The sequence below is a fragment of the Lissotriton helveticus genome, chromosome 10 (assembly GCF_964261635.1).
Source record: "Lissotriton helveticus chromosome 10, aLisHel1.1, whole genome shotgun sequence".
Taxonomy (NCBI): domain Eukaryota; kingdom Metazoa; phylum Chordata; class Amphibia; order Caudata; family Salamandridae; genus Lissotriton; species Lissotriton helveticus.
In genome coordinates, this window is record NC_136071.1 from 14561737 (window position 1) to 14575374 (window position 13638).

Consider the following 13638-nt stretch of genomic DNA (forward strand, 5'->3'; position numbering starts at 1 on the left):
CGGCGCCCTTGCCTCCGCCCTCAGCGGCGCCCTTGCCTCCGCCCTCAGCGGCGCCCTGGCCTCCGCCCTCAGCGGCGCCCTGGCCTCCGCCCTCAGCGGCGCCCTGGCCTCCGCCCTCAGCGGCGCCCTGGCCTCCGCCCTCAGCGGCGCCCTGGCCTCCGCCCTCAGCGGCGCCCTGGCCTCCGCCCTCAGCGGCGCCCTGGCCTCCGCCCTCCGCTGCGCCCTGGCCTCCGCCCTCCGCTGCGCCCTTGACTGCGCCCTTGACTCCGCCCTCAGCTGCGCCCTTGACTCCGCCCTCCGCTGCGCCCTGCTCCGCCCTCAGCGGCGCCCTGGCCTCCGCCCTCCGCTGCGCCCTGGCCTCCGCCCTCAGCGGCGCCCTTGCCTCCGCCCTCAGCGGCGCCCTGGCCTCCGCCCTCAGCGGCGCCCTGGCCTCCGCCCTCAGCGGCGCCCTGGCCTCCGCCCTCAGCGGCGCCCTGGCCTCCGCCCTCAGCGGCGCCCTGGCCTCCGCCCTCAGCGGCGCCCTGGCCTCCGCCCTCCGCTGCGCCCTGGCCTCCGCCCTCCGCTGCGCCCTTGACTGCGCCCTTGACTCCGCCCTCAGCTGCGCCCTTGACTCCGCCCTCCGCTGCGCCCTGGCCTCCGCCCTCAGCGGCGCCCTTGCCTCCACCCTCAGCTGCGTCCTCGACTCCCTCAGCTGCGCCCTTGCCTCCGCCCTCAGCTGCGCCCTTGCCTCCGCCCTCAGCTGCGCCCTTGCCTCCGCCCTCAGCTGCGCCGCCTCAGCTGCGCCCTTGCCTCCGCCCTCAGCTGCGCCCTTGCCTCCGCCCTCAGCGGCGCCCTTGACTCCGCCCTCAGCGGCGCCCTTGACTCCGCCCTCAGCGGCGCCCTTGACTCCGCCCTCAGCGGCGCCCTTGACTCCGCCCTCAGCGGCGCCCTGGCCCCCGCCCTCAGCGGCGCCCTGGCCTCCGCCCTCAGCGGCGCCCTGGCCTCCGCCCTCCGCTGCGCCCTGGCCTCCGCCCTCCGCTGCGCCCTGGCCTCCGCCCTCCGCGGCGCCCTGGCCTCCGCCCTCCGCTGCGCCCTGGCCTCCGCCCTCCGCTGCGCCCTGGACTCCGCCCTCCGCTGCGCCCTGGACTCCGCCCTCAGCTGCGCCCTGGACTCCGCCCTCAGCTGCGCCCTGGACTCCGCCCTCAGCTGCGCCCTGGACTCCGCCCTCAGCTGCGCCCTGGACTCCGCCCTCAGCTGCGCCCTGGACTCCGCCCTCAGCTGCGCCCTGGACTCCGCCCTCCGCGGCGCCCTGGCCTCCGCCCTCAGCGGCGCCCTGGCCTCCGCCCTCAGCGGCGCCCTGGCCTCCGCCCTCAGCGGCGCCCTGGCCTCCGCCCTCAGCTGCGCCCTGGACTCCGCCCTCCGCGGCGCCCTGGCCTCCGCCCTCAGCGGCGCCCTGGCCTCCGCCCTCAGCGGCGCCTTTGACTCCGCCCTCAGCTGCGCCCTGGCCTCCGCCCTCAGCTGCGCCCTGGCCTCCGCCCTCAGCTGCGCCCTGGCCTCCGCCCTGGGTACAGCCTTTGGTTCCTCCACTCGCACTTCAATTTTTTCTGGATTCCTCGTCTCCAGCTTTAGTAAACTCCGAGACAAGAGACCTTCAACTTCAGTGACCTCTTAGGCGAGAGGCCTCGTCACTCAGTTCCTCCGTGGATCCTTACCACCACCCTCTCCCCTGGTTCCTGAATTACTGATTCAGTCACTAACTTTCCCCAGACGATTCACATTTTCCATCTTCACCCTTCAGTGTCCAGGCTGATTACCATCTCGTCCAGCCCCTTCTCTGTCTCTTAAATCTCCATTAGCGTCCCCCCCTTGCCCCTTTGATGCCTCAGTTTCTCATTCAGTCCCTTCTCTGTACCTCAGGTCTCATCCGTCCCTCCCCTGATCGGTCAGACTCGTCTCCATCCCCTTCAGTCACCCCCAGACCTTTCCTCACCTCCTCCTTCAACTCCTCCAAAGTCTCAGATGTTTCCTTCAGCAGCTTCAGAGAGTCTTCCAAATCTTTTGATGTTGGAGGCAGATGATTCCTGAGGAGGAGACAGAAAAGGAAGGAGTGTGATGTTCACTGCTCAGAGCTTCAAACTCCTCTAGAGAGTGAAAAGGCGCTCTTAACAGGCCAACATTCGTAGGTTTGGAGAGGACAGCTGGCTGCGGCCTGCAGGGAAAATGTTCTGTGGATGGCTCTGGGGTACACTTGAGGACAACCTTGGGGGGTTACAACAAAACACTGCTCTGATGAGACACTACCTCGATGACACCCTGAGGGTATACCAAGGAACTACCTTCATGAGATGCTACCGTGACGACACCCTAAGGTTATACCAAGAAACCAGCTTGATGCGCCACTGCCGCGGCGGCACCCTTAAGGGGTACCAAGACACCAGTCTGATGAGACACTACCGTGACACTACCGTCACAATACCATAAGGATAGACCAAGAAACTACCCTGATGGGAACTATCCTAATAACACCCTTGGGGCATACCAACACACTACCCAAATAACACCCTTGGGGCATACCAACACACTACCCAAATAAAACCCTTGGGGCATACCAACACACTGCCCAAATAACACCCTTGGGGCATACCAACATGCTACCCAAATAAGACCCTTGGGGCATACCAACACGCTACCCAAATAAGACCCTTGGGGCATACCAACACACTACCCAAATAACACCCTTGGGGCATACCAACACACTACCCAAATAACACCCTTGGGGCATACCAACACACTACCCAAATAACACCCTTGGGGCATACCAACAACACCCTTGGGGCATACCAACACACTACCCAAATAACACCCTTGGGGCATACCAACACGCTACCCAAATAACACCCTTGGGGCATACCAACACGCTACCCAAATAACACCCTTGGGGCATACCAACACACTACCCAAATAACACCCTTGGGGCATACCAACACACTACCCAAATAAGACCCTTGGGGCATACCAACACACTACTCAAATGACACTCTATGGATATATTAAGATGCTACCCTGATGTTACCCTTGGGGTATACAAAGACACTACCTGATGATACCTCAGGGGTATAACCAAGATCAAGCCTCGATAAAAATTGTAAACATGTTACTAGACCTGCAACGGCAAGTAACTTGAATAATCCACTCAATCTAACTGCAATGTACTCGAGCCGTAAACTCGTCTCATTATGTCATCCTAGGCAAAATTTTATTTTGCAGAACCGCCTTTTTCTTCACTATCACATATGAGGGCACCTTCCAATATGCGCGTTCAGCATTCCTGCCGTACGAAAGAACCGATTCTGTCTGATTTCAAAGACTAAACGCTTGCTTCATGCTTAATAAGATTCTAGCCCACCTATACAACCCCCGACTTGCCTCGCAGTTGACTGATAGCATTGCCATCAGGACAGGGGCTGGAATGTTTCTCAGTTCCTCTTTAAAAACTCACTTTTAATAAATATATTACTAAAGCATGAGGCGGTATTGCACTGTCATTTATAACCAGCACATTTTCCATTGAAATGACCAGAAGTCTTCCCACTCTCATGCAGTTTTACTTACTGGGTTTCAGCAAAGATATTTATCCTTTGCACATCGCCAAGTAAAGTGTTCGGTTTTGATTTCATCCTATTAAAATATGTTTTCATCACACAGAATGAAAGGACAAGGGCTTTCATAACTAGTGAAATGTATGTACGGTTCGCTTTTTAAATGTGTTAGAATAAAACATGACATCCTGCAGCCTTTGGTCTCGCACTTGCTTTACAAAATCTTTGAACTTTGCAGTTAGAGAAAGAAAAGTAATTGTAGATGTAAACTGACTTTTCCTCCGTCGCTGAGCACAGAATAAATGTGACAAGATAAAAACAAGACTTAAAGGTATCTTTATTGCTCCTTCACTTTGTGAGTGAAAAGAACACCCGTTGGTCAACTCACCAGAAGGGGCGAGTAGGCCCTAAATGTAGCTCGCCCGGATAAAATCTGACTCACCATAGCGAGTGGGCGAGTAGATCTGTGGAGACCCGAAGACATTACCCTGATGATATCCTAGGGGTATACCAAGACACTACCCCGATAAACCACTATCGGGATGAAAGCCTAAGGGTGTACCGAGACACTACTCTGATGAGAATAATAATAATCCTCATTTGTAAAGCGCGAACAATCACGCGTAAGGGTGTCCAGGCGCTGGGGGCCGTCGGGAAGATTAAGCGAGCTATTGCCCAGAGTCACATGGTGCTGGGCTAACCTGCTGCCGGCGCCGGGGATCGAACCGTGATCCCCAGATTCCAGCATCAGTCGCCCTGGCTGCGGCGCCAGACACTCTGATGACACCTAGGGGCATACTTAGACACTACCCTGAGGAGACACTACTGACGACACCTACAGGTATACTAAGACGCTACCCTGATAAGATACTACTCTGACAACTCCCACAGGTATAATAAGACACTACCCTGATGGTACCCTAGGCATGGGTACTCACAATTATTTTCCAAGGGACCACAAAATTTGGTACAGGGTGTGACCGAGGGCCGCATTGAGGCCAGCAAAGTGGGGGAGGTGGGTGTAGTAACGTAGATAGATACTCATAGGCAGGAAGTCACGTAGCTGATGATGTAGCGGCGGCATGTTCTTTGAATTTTGCTACTTCGGGACAATTCTATTTTATGGGTATAGTAGGAGGTTCAGGAAAGTAAAGTATTCATTACTTTCCTGGACCTCTTACTATACCCAAAAATGGATGAATCGGCTCTGAATTGTACAAGAAATCGATGGGACGGAACTGTCTTCTTTGGTACAATAGTTTCCATCCGCGGGCACCGAGACACAACTTACCAGTGGGTCAATTCTTAAGGATTAGGAGAAATTGTACCGAAGTAACAAAGTTCAAAGTACATGCAGCCACACTCAGCAACCATTTGTCCCAGAGGTCATATCATAAAAACCTCATACAAAAGGCAGCAAAGAGGGCTAGAAACAATAACAGAGAAGCCCTTTTGGAGACACATCCCAAACGACAAACAGACAGGCTCCTCTGTGTGAGCACATATAGACATCTGACCAAAAAAGTAGTGAACAAAAATTGGTCAATCCTGAATACAGGGGAGAAGACACACGACCCAGGCCGATATTTGCCTTAAAAAGCAGCAAGAATATTGGAGACACGGTGGCCCACACTAGACTTCTATCCAACCCTCGCAAGACAGATCAGAACACCTTGTGGGGTCTTCTACCCGTGAAAGGGCATTTCCCGTGTGGTTCCTGTTCTGTCTGCCCATACACCCAATCTACATCCCAAGTTGACCTAGGACTCAACACTCCTTGGGAACTTTTGAAACACACTAATGCAACACAGAGGGAGTGAAATAACTCCTCAGATGCCAATGTAATCTTAATTACATGGGTATGACTGCTCGGAGGGTGAGGACTAGAATAACTGAACATCGTAGCTCCATGAGACGCAAAAAGGCAAATACTAAACGCACTCGGCATTACTTAGACCGTGGTCCCATGGAGAATGACATAACATGGTTAGTTACAGACAAACCACGCTTCTCATCGGCCATGGGCACCTTCGAATCGGTCCTCTTCCACACAAAACAACGTTGGATCTTCAGACTTCATAGTGTTATATGAGGTCTGAATGATTAGATCCCTTGGACCAGTCTTGGAAACGGATTCTCCTTAAAAATTCAAACCCTCCATTCAGCCGAAAAAACAGCAAACACCCCATAAAAATTAAATGAAAATATTTCCATGAAAATGTTACTTAAATCAAACAAAATTAGAACAAAAGTTGAAAATAAATTTTACAAATATTAAAAAAAATATGCAACAATAAAATGAAACATATCAAATTAAACAAATCATTTAATTAACGAATAAACAAATAAACTATACCTAATAATCAATAGAATAAGATTAAAAATTAGACAAAAATAAAGGTTCAATAACTTCCCACCCTATTCCCCTACAAACCCAACAACCTGCTATTAAATGATACATTGCTGACAAAAGTATAAAGGTTAAAATAAAGATTACAAATGACATTGAAATAAATGACACAAATAATTAAACAATAAGAAAAATGTCATTTCAAAATTAATTTACAATAAAAAATTCATATATAGAAGTTTAATTAATTATAATTTAATTAACTTCCAACCATGTTTCTTTACAAATCCAACACCCAAAAATCAATTAAATTTTAAATGAACAAATTAAACAAATACCACAATTAATTATTTTTGTAACAATTTACATAATGAATCAATTAAATATTTAATTACCAATGAAAAATAACATTAACATTAAATACAATATGATGCATTTAACTTCCCAACCAATTCCCCTACAATCGCAACAACCTGCTACTGTGTTATAAATTAGTAATTAAATTTAAAAAAAAACAGATTTACAATTAGAAACGATATTCAAAAGAATAAAATTATAGTAATAAATAAAATGAATATACTAATATATATTAAATAAAGAATTATATTTATTACAACTAAGGGCCTGATTCTGATGCAGTTAGGAAGGCCTCCTAATGGCATTTGCTCCTTCCAAATCGGATCGGGAACGGGTCTTCCCAACCAAGGGTCCAATTATGATGCGGTTAGGAGCGGATACTCCCATTGAAGTCAATGGCAGTCCAACCAAATCGTATCTGGAAGCATCCAGATATCTAGACGACATATAATACCCATCATCATGCAGCTTCTTAGAGCCGTTATTTCTATGATAGCCGATATGCTCACAGCGTAATGTTGCATCCTGTTTGTTTACCTGGGTCTTAGCTCCGCTCACGCTACACTATTGAATTGATTATCACCTTAATGGCCAAAGCACCTTGATTAACCCAATATGTTGATAGCTTGAAATTGTACCTGGTTTGCTCACCTGATTTTTAGTTTTATTCATGTGACATTCTTTTATTAACTATATTGCACAGGACGAATTGAGATGCAATCCTCACAGATGGTCCCAGAACTCTTTAGTTAACATGCATGATTATTTCTCACCACCTTCTCACATATGTATGTTTGATTTAATTTTACATCTGTGTATTGTTATTATGTTTCAAGATATTTCATGAACGAATATACATGGGTAATATATGTCGTCTTTCAGATGCTCCCAGACGAAGGGGAGCAGCCTGAAATGCATCGGAGCAGCAAGCAATTATGAACGATATTGTACATTCAACGATACTAATCGCATTGAGTATGTGAAGCAACATACCTGTATGGATTAAACAAAGTTTGAACTTTCATTGAAGTAATCTTATTTTATGGAAAAGAGAGATCAGGAGGCACTACACCCCTTCACCCAGGTGTGCCCTAAGGGATGCCATCAATTTTCAATTGAAAGCAAATTTTTTCTGTTTTATGTACTCGTCCCTTGGGCAGAGGACGACACTTTAGGAGTACCCATCCTAATACTGAACTGTTATTGAAACCTTCATACTCAGCTGTGTGTCAGTCCAAAAAACTGAGCATTGCCTTAGAATAAAACATGACATCCTGCAGCCTTTGGTCTCGCACTTGCTTTACAAAATCTTTGAACTTTGCAGTTAGAGAAAGAAAAGTAATTGTAGACGTAAACTGACTTTACCTCTGTCTCCGAGCACAGAATAAATGTGACCAGATAAAAACAAGACTTAAAGGTATCTTTATTGCTCCTTTACTTTGTGAGTGAACAGGACACTCGTTTGTCAACTTGCCAGAAGGGGCGAGTAGGCCCTAAATGTAGCTCGCCCTGATAAAATCTGACTCACCATAGCGAGTGGGCGAGTAGATCTGTGGAGACCCGAAGACATTACCCTGATGATACCCTTAGGGATATACCAAGACACTATCCTGATAAGCCACTATCGTGATGAAAACCTAAGGGTGTACCAAGGCACTACTCTGGTAATAATAATAATCCCCATTTGTAAAGCGCGAACAATCACCCGTAAGGGTCTCCAGGCGCTGGGGGCCGTCGGGAAGATTGAGCAAGCTATTGCCCAGAGTCGCACGGTGCTGGGCTAACCTGCCGCCAGTGCCGGGGATCGAACCATGATCTTCAGATTCCAGCGTCTGTCGCCCTGGCCGCAGCGCCAGACACTCTGATGACACCTAGGGGCATACTTAGACACTACCCTTATGAGACACTACTGACGACACCTACAGGTATACTAAGACGCTACCCTGATGGCACCCTAGGCATGGGTACTCACAAATATTTTCTAGGGGGCCACAAAATTTGGTACAGGGTGTGACTGAGGGCCGCATTGAGGCCAGCAAAGTGGGGGAGGTGGGGTATAAGGTTGGTGTAGTAACGAAGATAGATACTCATAGGCAGGAAGTCACACAGCCGATAATGTAGCGCGGCATGTTCTTTGAATTTTGCTACTTTGGTACAATTTCATTTTTGGGGTATAGTAGGAGGTTCAGGAAAGTAAAGTATTCATTACTTTCCTGGACCTCTTACTATACCCAAAAATGGATGAATCTGCTCTGAATTGTACAAGAAATCGATGGGACGGAACTGTCTTCCTTGCTACAATAGTTTCCTTCCGCGGGCACTGAGAGACAACTTACCAGTGGGTCTATTCTTAAGGATTAGGAGAAATTGTACAGAAGTAACAAAGTTCAAAGTACATGCAGCCACACTCAGCAAACATTTGTCCCAGAGGTCACATCTCAAAAACCTCATGTAAAAGGCAGCAAAGAGAGCTAGAAACAATAACAGAGAAACCCTTTTGGAGACACATCCCAAACGACAAACAGACAGGCTCCTCTGTGTGAGCACATATAGACATCTGACCAAAAAAGTAGTGAACAAAAATTGGTCAATCCTGAATACAGGGGAGAAGACACTACCCAGGGCGTTATTTGCCTTAAAACGCAGCAAGAATATTGGAGACGTGGTGATACACACTAGACTTCCATCCAAGCCTCGCAAGACAGATCAGAACACCTTGTGGGGTCTTCCACCCGTGAAAGGGCATTTCCCGTGCGGTTCGTGTTCAGTCTGCCCAGACACCCAATCTACATCCCAGGTTGACCTAGGACTCCTCACTCCTTCCGAAATTTTGAAACACACTAATGCAACACAGAGGGAGTGAAATAACTCCTCAGATGCCCATGTAATCTTAATTACATGGGTAGGAGTGCTCGGAGGGGAGGACTAGAATAACTGAACATCGCAGCTCCATGAGACGCAAAAAGGCAAATACTGAACGCACTCGGCATTACTTAGACTGTGGCCCCATGGAGAATGACATAACATGGTTAGTTATAGACAAACCAGGCTTCTCATCAGGCATGGGCACCTTTGAATCAGTCCGCTTCCACAGGAAACAACGTTGGATCTTCAGGCGTAATAGTGTTATATGAGGGCTGAATGACGAGAACCCTTGGACCAGTCTTGGAAACAGATTCTCCTTAAAAATTGTAACCCTCCATACATCCGAAAAAACAGTAAACACCCCATAAAAATTAAATAAAAATATTTTCATGAAAATGTTACTTAAATCAAACAGATAAAATGAGAACCAAATAAAAAAATGATTTTTAGAAATATTAATAAAAACAGGCAACAATAAACTGGTAAATATATCAAATTAAACAGATTGTTTAATTAATGAATAAACAAATAAACTATACCTAATAATCAAAAAATAAGATTAAAAATTAGAAAAAAATAAAAAGGTTCAATAATTTCTGACCCTATTCCCCTACAAACCCAACAACGTGCTATTAAATGAAAAATTACAAACTAAAGTATAAGAGGTAAAATAAAGATTACAAATTACATTGAAATAAATGACACAAATAATTAAACAATTATATATAATAAAAATGTAATTTCATAATTTATTTACAATAAAAAATTCTAATATAGAAGTTAAATTAATTACAATTTAATTACCTTCCAACTATGTTCCTTTACAAATCCATCACCCAAAAATCAATTACAATTTAAATGAACAAATTAAACAAACTAATAACACCACAATTAATTTTTTTAAACAATTTACATAATCAATTAAATATTTCATTAACATTGAAAAATAATTAACATTAAAATTAAATGCATTATGATTCATTTAACTTCCCAACCAATTCCCCTACAATCGCAACAACCTGCTACTGTGTTATAAATTAGTAATTAAATTAAAAAAAACAGATTTACAATTAGAAACAATATTTTTAAAGAATAAACCTATACGAATAGTAATATATAAAATGAATATACTCATATATTAAATAAAGAATTATATTAATTACAACTATACTTAAGTAAACAATATAAAATACAATATTCCTAAAAAGAGATGTTCTATATTAGAAAAATGATAGTTTTACCTCAGATATTTTGTTACAGAATATTTTGTAAGTTACAACATTTTTGACATGATATGCATGTTACATAATATTTTGTTATCCGATATTGCGGTAATTCGCCCACGTGACCTTCTTTCTTCCCCAGATCGTGGCTCCATAAGAAATTTCAACCCCTTAGTTGGTTGTTCATCGCAGATGCCCGGTAAGAATCACCGCTGCGATCCAGGGCGAGCTCTGCACTTGTTTGGGTGGGCGGCTTAAGTTTGGGTCTGAGGAAGATCCAGTGCCAAAGATTTCCTTCCGTGAAACAAGTGCAAGCAAGTGCAGCCTCCACAGATACTCACCGAGCACCTCCCGTTCGGCTCCAGAGGCGCTTGGCGGAGTACAGCCATACAATTGTGCTCGAGTTAGCAGGGCTGAGGTAGAGTCAGCCTCAGGGTGCCGGGGTGTGTGTGTGTGTGTGGTTGTGTGTGTATGTGGGAACAGGCGCACCAGCTGGAGGAGCGTCTCTGCCTCATATGGCGGTACCCCGCAGGACGGCCACGTCTCACCATCTAAAGGTACAGTGCGGAGCCAAGTCTGCCTGGACCACAATCACCTTTTAACAGACACTGGGACATACCTGAGGAAGGAGGCAGGACTCTTCACCAGGTGGGTATTCAAATGTGTCCACACTGATCTTGTCATACCAATTGTATACATCTGGGTCAGCCCCTTAGAGTTGGCTAACTTTCTACCCCCACCAGACCTCATCCAGGAACTCTGTATAGAGATTGTGATCTTGGCGGTCTTTCCGCCGTCCCACTGTGGCGGCTGGACGGAGTACTCCGCCGAGCTGAATGCCTTCACGCCCGCTGTATTTAGATGTTGCGGCTGGAGTACTCCGCCGAGCTGAATGCCTTGCCGCCCACTGTATTTAGATGTTGCGGCTGGAGTACTTCGCAGCCGTCAGGCTGACTGTATACGGCCGAGCCGATTTCGATGCTCTAAATGGTCTGGCAGTCTCTTGGCGGCGGAGTCCTGGTGCAGCGACATTGCGCTGCGGTAAAGATAGTTAAGTACTACGTGCCAATATCAGAAAATGCATATATATGTTGTGTATGTTTTTTAATGTATATGTAGGTTATGTGTACTGTCTGTTTTGTAGCGTGTAAAATAACACGAGTCGAAAGTAACCGTTATCATACACCACATAGGAGAAGTGATGGAGAAGCCTACCTTCGATTCTGGCAGCAACGGGGTTGCTGAGCATCATGATCTGGTGGCAGCAGCACAGGAAGGACCTGGACAAAGGCATCCGACACAGATTCCGAAGTGGGAACCCGAAAAAAGGTGAGTTGGCACCTCTTTTCCTACCTTTCTGCCGCTGGGTCGTGCAAGGCGGTATCCCAGCCAGGAAAAGCTCAACGGAAAGGCAGGCTGTAATCTAGACGGCGGGAAGCTTGGTGGGACTCCCTCCAAGACATGCCTGTGGCTCTTCCGCCATCGACGCGGGAACAGGAGTCTCAGCAGAGGTCCGTCGGTCTTTTAGCAGAGTACGCTGACAAGTGAAAGCATTGACGGTACAAAGATTTATTAAATGCCTTCATCCGTCTCTCCAGGTTAAAGATGTGCCCACAGTGCTCAGATTTGGGGTCAAAAGGAGGGTAAAGTCCTAGGTCACCCTTGGTAGAAGGCTGATATTGCTACAACATGAGCTCAGCACCACTTGATTGTCCTGAACTTGGAAAAACGTCCCCCCAGTTTTTCACAAGTAGAGCCATCATCTGAAGTTAGATTGGTAGGAATGTTATACGTTTACACGAAAAAACACTAAATGAGGTGCTTAATGTCCTTTCGGCATGCAAGTCACACAGTCTGCACAAGCCACACAATTCGTTTACGAGAATATGAAGTTACAGAAATGCCAAACTCTGCATATTTTAAGTAATTGTCAGACCTTTTGCCAGTTTCTTTTCAATTCAGACCTGGGATTCCATCTGCAGAAGCAGGTCCGCACGAGGTGACATTTCATCGACACATCTACCCTCTCTGTGGAGTAGCTGACGTTATTGTGTTGTGCAGTATTGTGGGCGTGTTTATCTAGTGCTTCCCACCCCTGGCGAGGCACTGAGGCACACTAGAACACTGACGTCACACTGCTTCCTTGGAAGAATACGAGTTATAGTGTGGACTACGCCACTGACCACAATGGTGCCCTCATACTACGCGTCAGTCGCTGCACAAGGCGGGTAGTGGGATGGAAAGGAGGGATAGATTCTAGAACTTGGTGCCTAGGTGTTTTTAAACTCATGTGCATGCACACACGTGTGTGTGTGCTGGTAAATCATCACATACATGGCAACACAAATCAATTCTTACTTACTCAAACATCGGGGGCAAAGGAGAGGGAGTGAGAAAATAAAGGAATCCAGACTGTATTTCTGCTTGTCGTCACAAGGGAGTTCTAGGGGAGGAGTATAGTGCAGGAGTGTATGTGTCATTTGTATCATCTGGACATGGGAGTGAGCGGAGTGCGATGTAGTGTCTCAGTTGTTGAATACTATTTCAATGAATGCCGTCTCCTCCCTTGTCAACCCCGGTCACACCCTCGCGTTGCATAAACTGAGTCTTGGCTCAGCTCTACAAGGTTTGTTTTCACACCCACGGGTGACACGAGTGAACTTAGTCCAACGCACGAGTGATGAATGCGAAAGACATAAACTGAGTCTTGGCTCAGCTCTACAAGGTTTGTTTTCACACCCACGGGTGACACGAGTGAACTTAGTCCAACGCACGAGTGATGAATGCGAAAGACAGGTTATTATAATCCCGGAGAACCCCACCCAATACATGAATGAGGTGGTGTCGATATTTCTGGATTACTGGCAGGGAGCACTGGTAATCCAGACGATCGTTCGTTCATGATTTACACACTCAAGATCACTACAAACGGAATATGTGTTGTAACATTTCTTTAAAATAGTTATTTAAAAATGCTGGGATCTAATGCACATAGCGCCGAGACGCCTCTGGGCATTTGCGTGCTTTACAAGTTTAAAAAATAAATGAATAAATAAATAATATTGTTAGCATCACAGGAGATGTTTAAAAAAGCAGCTAAGCTTTTCAATAACAGTGAAAACAGGGACAAAATATAATTTCACCATTTAAAGCCCTTACGCCCTCACTGTACTATCTCTAAGCGCTATGCCAGTTCTATCAGATGAATAAATAATAAACTTGATATTCGGAGGCGGTGCGCATACCAGGACAACAGGGTGTGTTA

General features: G+C 46.6%; 1 protein-coding gene across 1 annotated transcript in view; it reads right to left on the reverse strand.

Moving 5' to 3' along the window:
* The window catches only part of HAUS7 (HAUS augmin like complex subunit 7), a 128154-nt gene that overhangs the window by 19313 nt on the left and 95203 nt on the right, over nt 1-13638 (reverse strand). Inside the window, exon 7 of the mRNA XM_078664115.1 lies at nt 1970-2060. Within this exon, the coding sequence (XP_078520241.1) occupies nt 1970-2060 (91 nt within the window). The remainder of the gene's footprint in view (nt 1-1969; nt 2061-13638) is intronic.